Source organism: Oryza brachyantha, chromosome 8, assembly GCF_000231095.2.
Source record: "Oryza brachyantha chromosome 8, ObraRS2, whole genome shotgun sequence".
Classification (NCBI taxonomy): domain Eukaryota; kingdom Viridiplantae; phylum Streptophyta; class Magnoliopsida; order Poales; family Poaceae; genus Oryza; species Oryza brachyantha.
This window is the reverse complement of record NC_023170.2, coordinates 1,419,931-1,429,129: the sequence shown is the minus strand read 5'-3', so window position 1 is coordinate 1,429,129 and position 9,199 is coordinate 1,419,931. Positions and strand designations below refer to the sequence as shown.

Below are 9,199 nucleotides of genomic sequence, written 5' to 3'. Positions count from 1 at the left end.
TTTAATTACTTTAGGTTATTCATATATTAATCCTATTATTTAATATTTTATTTTGGATATGAGAGGTAACCTTTATCCCATCTCATCCCTTCAACCAAACAAAAAACGGGTCCAACTCATCTCATCTCATCTCTTACACCAAACAAAAAACGGGTCTAACTCATCCATCCAACCAAACAGAAAAATAAAACCAACACATCATATAATTCAGGGATTGAGCCAACCCAACCCACCTCGTCCACGAACCAAACGCATTCTAAGAGAGTCAGCTAATAGACACATTTGTACGTGCCCTTAGGATAACTACAAATTTGAACAGAGAGAGTATCTATTATGGAAGGGTGAATATATGGATGCTCGAGCATGCTTTCATGGTATACCATGTATGTGGTTTGATCGTCTTTTTTCCCAATATCTCTCGTCTCCGATTAATAAGGCAATGCTTAGAGAAATGCCTTTTTAATAACTTCTTTATATTAAACAAAAGGTTGTCAGAGCATGTACGGTCATGAGATTACAAAACTGATATAGTTAAAATAGAAGGATAGTGCATGTGAAAGACCATGCATCCAAGAGTAACTAAAATTAAGAAAAAGAGGGTCCATGAAAAAGTTATATAGAAAGAGAGAATTTAGTTGTATACAACTCACATACATTTATATTAAAATAGAACTACACAAGTAACCGCAACGGTTACTCTAGCTTGAAGAGCATGCAAATTAACAAACTATACAATGTATTGAACATGGTGGTCAATCCGGCCACTGTACGTACATGTATAACAAACAACAAAGCATTGCGAGTGTGGCATAAGACAGATCTATATATCTTTATACAACATTGTCGACATATATAAATTAAAAATTGAATTATATATATAGAGACCGTAATTCTAATATAATCCTCTCACAAATGCATGAAAGAAAGAAAAAATATGAGACGGATCTATATACGACAACCACACGCATGTACTGCTTGCAAATGTACTGTAAAAGTAAAACGAGATGGAGGGTGAACGTACACATGTGGCAAGCTCTTGCCAAATTAAAGATATATAGATGGACATGTACATTTACCGGAGAAGCTAGAGAGGTGAAAATAAAATGAAGACAGGTGAAAAAAAAGGAGAGAAATGGAACGGCCGGTATATATATGTGTGGACTGTGGTGGTGAGTTTGGTTAAGTTTTATCAGCAAACACAGCAGGCAGAGGCAACTACTGTGCAGAGCCGTTTTTGTGTGCTGTTCATGACTTGTGGTGAAAGAGTTAATAGGCGGTTTAGGTCCAGAATTTATTGCTTCTCTGTACACCCATAGATGGAGAGAGAGGTACGAATACGTACGTACGTACGTATATATGTATCCCCACCATCGTGTTTGTGTACAAAAATGTATAATAGATTTATAAAACTACATGAAATTGGACCAAATATAAATTAACTATATATTTAGCACTAAATTTATCAAAAAAACTATAGATCTAAGATTTTGTTTCACAAAAAGATTTAGCGGTCAAGCTAGCTATCAAATGACTACTAATTTTAGAGTTTCACCGTTGTCTTTTTTAGGTTACAGAAGTTGTATTTTTTATAAAAAAAATGATACTAAATTTGTAATTTTATAATACAATGACTTAAATATTATATTTTTTGCGTTGTATGGCTGTATTTTTTGTGTTGATTATTCCTCGGGTTTTACACGTACATTTACGAAACTATTAAATACTATATTTTTACAAAAATGTTCTTATATAGAAATTAATCATTTTATATTTCTAAAGTAGTTTTTTTAACATTTCAGTGGTTAATTTCACTATTTCTACCACGAAATAGCTATCAAAAAATTATATAACTTTTATGTTTCATCTTAATCTTACAAAGAATGCAGCCACGTACACTCAAAACATACTCCTCTATCACAAAAAAAAATGAGAGGATCAGTATAATTCCCCTGCAAAAATAGTGGGAAGAAGAAAAGACTAAATTGTTCCCTGTGTAATACAAAAGAAGTGTTGGTTGATGAATGGGGTGTGGTACGGAAGTGATAAACTTTTTCGATTTACGAATCATATTAGGTAAAAGGGTAGAAGTTAATTTATTTTAGGACAAATTTAAACTCTAGAAATTGGTTTATTTTGGACGGATGGAGTCTTATAAGAGGAACTAATATTATTACTATGTGATAATTTCTCAATCCAACAAGCCCTGCCACAGTCAACTCGAATGATTATTTTGGATTTTTAAAAATGATTGATAAAAAACTTTAGCAGCTAATGTTGACCAAATAGCATAATAGCAAAAATGGCATGCATATATGTACACCCATCTATAATTAATGAACATATAGATATGCTCATATATATGCGTGAGACGTGCCGACTATCCAATTAATTTGTCGAGATATGTATACCTCGTAACTCCAATTTTGACCAAAAATCAGTGCGTTTGTATGTAGATGAAGAAATTAATCTATGATTAACTCTATACGAATTTATGTTTGCATATATGCTGGCGAGATCCACTTAATTAATTTTTTCCCTTGTGCTTATATCAAGCTTCAGGTTTGACCAAATTAACAAGCATGAACATGTATATATTTGAAGTTTAAAACAAAAGTTTAGAGATAATTTTTGGTTTCCTTATTGTTTTCTATTCTTTCAGCCTTGACTGTGTTGGATCTTCAAGAATTAAAAGTTGTCTTAGCCCAAAAAAAATTGGTTGCTTTCATTGTTAGTGTTTTTTAAATATACTTGGAGCTTTTTTGATAAAATGTTAAATTAAATATGTCCATAACTTATTTCTATATACACATTCCATCGCATTTAATGATGGATGGATTATGTATACATATATAAATGATAGGATGAATAAACTAAAACCTTGGCATGGTGAGGGTTTGGCGACACCATCAGTCATGAATGAATAGTGGTTCTGAACAAAAGTATTTCAAAATATTCAACAGAAAATTTATTTACTAAATTTATTCAATACCGGCCTTTTTTTTCAACATATTGCTGATATTTGTGAAGTTAAGTTGCATCGACATCAATCTACCACATTAGAGGACGTTAATTAACTAATTAAACACACACACACATATGTCTACATATGCTCAACTTTTAGACAAAATTAAGGCACCAAACTTGATATGCAATCCAGAGTTTATAGTTGATATATGGTCACTTCAATTGAATCATTTTAATTTGATGGGTGCAGTACATATTATGCTTTTGTTTGTATTGAAGGTAGGAAGGCGACATTTGAAGTCGCCCTGGCCTATGTGTTATGAAGTTGAGCTCAAGATTAAATACTTTTGTGGCCCACACACCGCAAGGGCAGCAACAACTGATTATGATGGTTGTATTCAAGAATATATTCTACCATTGTAGTTATAAGTATCATCAACTTAAATGCCATAAGAAACATAGTACGTTGCTTCCCTTTTCCTTTTTATTAGATAACTAAAAAGAAAAATCTAAGTGCATTACACCTCTGAATTAATTTCTGCATAATATAATTAAGCTAGAAAAATCAATTGAATGTAAACTTAGGGCACGTACAAAAGGCTCTCATTGTCGTCTCTATCGTTGCATGCTACGTGGAAGAGAGAGGATAGGAGAGAGAAAAATGGTTTTTTGTATGGAGTCAGCAAAACATCAACTCTTGACACATAAAACGAGGAGATAACCAGAAAATCAAAATCGTTGCACTCTAATTAGAGGCACTGATAGATGAAATGTGAATGGAGAATTAATTAGTTTATAATTAAGAAGAGTCAACTTGAAAGACTGTCCTTTGTATGAAGAGTTTTCTCTGTTGACGTGCCTTAAGATAGAGTTCATAATAGTCTCTATCATTGAACATGTCTTTATAAATCTGAAGTAAATATTTGACATGCTTTTTTCTACAATATTTGGTTGGGTCCATTGGCAGGTGGTCATGCACGGGATGGGCCGGAGACGTTGCAATACAATGCTGCTAGAGACCATGGCCCCTGCAGCATCCAATTAATTCCCGCTGGCCATATCAGTTGATCAATATCAGATTTATTGAGCAATGGTCAACCACCTTGCATTGCATGCGTCATAATTTTGGCCCTATATTGGATTGGAAAATATGGGGTGATCGTCTAATATTTTAAAACGAAAAATAATTTATAAATAAAAAATTTATATACATATTCTTAGTAATTTAAAAGTCAAGGCTAAAAAATAAACTTTGGTAAAAATACCCCAAAATCAATATAAAATTTCAAGTTAAAAATTCAAATTTTGGTTTATAAACATAACTAGAAAACAAAAAGATAGGGTGCTATTCAATATCCCTATTCGTAATTGTTCTTTTTTGTTGTGTTGTTGGCATGCTTGGAAAGTAACAACTTTTAGGATTGAAGTTTGACAAATGCATATATACATTTTCCTCATAAATTAAAGGACGGAGCAAGTATATGTTGCCTGACTGCCTATGTTCTTTTTTGCTTGTCGTTTTAGACATCAAAATAGTCTTCAATGCACGCGCCTCGCCATTACCTTTATAATTATATGTTTTTAAAGCTACTAAAAATACAACACCGAGAGTTTTTCATGAAAAATCTACCAATTAATATTATTTTCTGATGTTAATTAAATCAGAACGTTTTGCATTTAGGTTTGACTATACATATTCTAATGACATCTATTTGAAAACAAAACTAGCAATACTACTCCATACTAGATTTTATATATATATATATATATATATATGTGTGTGTGTGTGTGTGTGTATCCCGCACGTTGCTGGAGGATGTTAGTCTATATGATAATGTTGCAAAATTGTACCCGCTTTCTCAGACACCTGGGTTCGATGTTATGAAAATGGTGGCCGATCGATACTGGTACTGCATGCCAAAGATGAACAACACTGTGGCTGTATTCATATATTTACATGTAGGCATGGATGTCGAGCTGGCTCAACTCGGCATTGCCTAGCTTTAGTTTAGTAGGATAATAAGCTGGCTCGAGTTGGATCGAGCTAATGAAAAAGCAGGCTTGGGTCGACTCTCGTTTGGCTCGTGATCCGAAGGATTGACTGAGTGAGGAGCGAGGGCCTCACCTCCATCCTGGTCCAGATCGACCCAGACCTTGTCCGTGCCTCCCGGAGGTCGCCGGACTTGCAGGTCGCAGCGGCGGTCGCGCGTCGTTGGCTGCGGCCTGCGTCTGCGTGCTACCTACAGTACTGCTACTGCTTGCAACGACGACAGCCTACTAATACATGCGGTTGCCATGGGCCAGGTGGGCCGGCTGTTCGGCCTGCAGGCCTCATATTTGTTTTCTTGAAAGTGGGCCGGCCTCGTTGGGCTCGTGAGCCGATTGCAAGCATGGGTGTTATTAATAGTCTATATTTAATACTTCTAATTAATTAGTGTTTAAACATTATGACAGTGATTTAAAAAAAGTCATAGGAAAACAATCACCCTGTCTGTATATGTGTAGATTCGTTAGCACGTATACAAAATCTAGTTAAAACCAGAAAATCTTATAACGTGAAACGGATGAAATAAATATAAGTAAAATAAACATTACGATACTATTCATTGAACCGTGCGTACAACGACGCTGGGTACAGATCCTTATTTATTCAAAGCTAGCTACAGCCTGCATCATGTTTGCATTGATACAACTTTTATATAGTTAGCCTTACACGATTCAATTTATTCACTGAAACAAAAAACAACAACGAACACACACTGGTTGCATTTGCAGTCGAGAGACATACGCGCGTGCGTTATTATCGATTAGTGCACGGTGATCTTGGTGTACTTGGTCATGTCGGTGGCGGCGGCGCGGCCGGCGCCGGCGGCGAGCGGGAAGTAGAAGGGGTAGATCTCGTAGCGCACCCAGCAGCTGCTGTAGTCGATCCGGCACCCCTGCGCGCCGCCGCAGAGCTGCCCGAGCTTCGACGTCGCCGTCGACAGGCACTGCGCGCACGCCGGCGGCGCCAGGTCGCGCGTGCACTGCGCCAGCGCGTAGACGCTCACGAACGCGGCGTACTGCTCCTTCGCCCTGCCGAGCCCGGCGTTGCCCGCCGCCACCGCTTGCGCCTTCGCCTTCCCCATCGCCTTCCCCGCCGCCCTCTGGAACGCCTTGGGGTTGTCCATCTCCTCCGACGACGTCCTCATCGCGAGGCTCGCGTCCGCCCTCGTGTCCACCTCGCCGACGAAGTTGTACTCGTAGTACCGCATGAAGCAGTAGTCGTACCATAGCCTGGCGTCCGACGTGTAGTTGCCGCAGTAGGAGACGATCTGCTTGGCGGCCGCGGCGAGGCAGGCGTCGCAGTCGCCGGCGGAGACGTCGCCGCGGCACTGCGCGAGGCCGTAGAAGACGGCGTCGCCCCTGCCGGCGGAGGAGGTGGCGAAGCCGGCGTTGGAGCGCGCCTTGGCGGTGAGGCCGGAGAGGAGGGAGTTGACGCTGCGCCGCCTGGCGATGAAGTTGCTGTCGCTGATCTCGCCGTAGGTCGACTCATAGCAGAAGCCGCCGATGGGATACGTCGTCGTCGAGGCCGCCATGGCCAGCAACGCCAAGGAGAAGACAACGGCCGCTAGCACTGCCATGGAACCGTAGGCGCTTCTGCTGGATGCCATGGCGCCAATTTCTCTGATCTCACACTCTCACAATGCTATAGCTTGTGTATGATTGTGTGTGCTGCGTGGGCTTGGGTTGAATCGGGAGGGAATGGCTGGACTTTATAAAGGCGAGGATGCATGCATGTGCTGGACGTTGTATCAAATTAAAACCTTGTTCTTGATTGCAGACTTATTCTGACTGAGCAACTGTTCTTGCATGCCGATGGGTTGTGGTTGGAGAAATCTGCTAATTGCAGGGGGACATAGTATCGAATCAAACCCTTGTTCTTGATCGCTGACTTGTTCTTGGTCGCAGATATACTTGCATGCAGGGGCCATGTCCGTCCTTGCAGGCCAGGGTGGGCACTCTTGTAGACTTAGGTCCTGTTTAGTTCCCAAAAACTTTTTTTAAAACCATCACGTCGAATCTTTAGACACCTAAATAAAACATTAAATATGCATGAACATTAAAATTAATTATGTAGTTATGGAGAAAATCGTGATACGAATCTTTTGAGCCTAATTAGTACATGATTAGCTATAAGTGCTATAGTAACCAACATGTGCTAATGATAGATTAATTAGACTCGAAAGATTCGTCTTATAGTTTCCAGTCGAAATCTGAAATTTGTTTTATAATTGCACGCGTTGATATGACCCCTCCCAAAAATTTTTCCTATCTAAACGCAGCCTTGTATATGGATATCGTGGACTAGCTGGATTGGTTGAATGCAGCGAGACTGTGGGCAGAGCTAGCTACTGCATGCCGAGGCACCCATGCACTAGCAGGTAGCAGCGTGGGCACGAATGACGCTCTGGCAAACTAGCAGCAGCAGGTAGCAGAGGGGGGATTCTTGTCTCCTATTTCTATTTGCCTTCAAAATCAGTCAAAAAAACACAGCCGCAATCGCTTTAAAATTAATTTTGTACAATACCGCTCTATTTTGCATCCGCCATATAAAATTTTCTCTTTCATCGGGCAACTCGTTATCGTCATGTAGAGCTAGAATTAAGAGTGGATAGCACAAATGTGGTGTTCTTTTATGAAAGGTAAAAGATAAGAAAATTATCTAATTTTTTTATAGCTATTTAATGGTTTAAATGATAAATTATCTACTACAAAGTTAAAATATACTTTACAAATGTGATATGATAAAATTTTATATAAAAACTTTTTTAGCAGAAAATGTTTAGTGGTTCGGGTAGCATGAGCATAATAACCGAAGAATAATCTCCCAAAAATAACGTAGCCAAAATCAAGTTATCTATTATATACTAAAAGCCCATTAAACATTCTATAGATCACCATGTGACACTCTAGTAAATTAGAGAAATTTTATCTCTTCCATCTGCGGAGGCGATGACAGGTCAGGCCCGCACGCAGGCGCGTCGAGATCCGCCACATCGAGACCAAGGGCCAGCGACAGGTCACCTTGACCACCTTCACCAAGGGGTGGTCCGGACTGGTGTTGGAGCTAAATTTTTTCTTTAGATTAGATTGTTGAATATATGTTAAATTTCATTAAACTTCCTATCAAAATTGTGGCAAAATCATTTATACGTAGGTCCAAATATTTGAATAGGTTTGCATTCTTGGGAAAGTATTCAACGTGATCTCATATTTGGAAAGATAAATTTGTGCTCCACTACCTATCCTTTCATAGTCCTTTATTAATAAAAATATCAATGATTTTTTTTACCTAGCAAAACACATCATTTATTATCAATGGTTAACATAGAATTTCTCTAATTTACTAGAGTGTCGTATGGAAAAGGGCTCTGTGACCAATATCTTGATCAACAATTTTTTGGAAGGCATTTTTTTTTATCTGGATCATGGAAAGATATTTGATTTCAACCAAATTTTCTGCATCATAATCGATTTGGATTATTTCCCATATTATATGTAATATATAATATATATTAATAGTGATCTGCTAGCCAAATGAACAAGTATTTTGCTGGCAGATGTAGCATGCAAAAGACAAAAGTCTCCATCCGTTTTATATTTATCTTCGACAGGGCGTGGAAATACAACCCTCTGAAGGACAAAGCGACGACGGGCACGGAGTGTACCCCTCACTTCCAGACAATGAACAGGAATGTTGTTCGCATCCATGAAAGCTCTGTTGGTCATCAAATTTTTCTTTATGGTCATAAAGTTCTCTTTTCTTCTACCACTGCTACCATAGAGGAGCCATCTGCCATCTGCTGCCCTAGAAAGGTCGGCTGAATCTTAGAGATTTTGCGGAGTTGTTACGAAAAAGAAACAGTCCCGATACATGCTACCATCATCGAATGCTCCATCATTCCACATAAACGGACTAGGGTTTAAGATCATAGCAACTGTTTCTTTAGCATCCAGCCACCGTCTCTCATGGTATGCTAAGGTAACAGAGTTTACGAGTTCACCCATGGTGTTAAATCCGGTTATCGCGAAACCATTTAGATGCAACAAAAATTAGGCTCACGTCAAACATGAATCGAAGTAGATTGCATATATATGGGGAGAGCAAACGTCCATATACATGTTCATTCGGATCAAAATCAACAGGACCACCGCCAACGTTCATCATTGTTTTTAGGCAAAGTTAAATGAA

The 9,199-nt window shown here is 38.8% G+C and overlaps 1 protein-coding gene across 1 annotated transcript; it reads right to left on the bottom strand.

Moving 5' to 3' along the window:
• Positions 1–5,586: 5,586 nt before the first annotated feature.
• LOC102708080 (cysteine-rich repeat secretory protein 55-like) lies at positions 5,587–6,617 on the bottom strand. The gene has a single exon (XM_040527224.1). It carries the CDS (start codon positions 6,615–6,617, stop codon positions 5,772–5,774), a length of 846 nt encoding a protein of 281 aa, XP_040383158.1. The 3' UTR covers positions 5,587–5,771.
• Between the last annotated feature and the right edge of the window lie 2,582 nt (positions 6,618–9,199).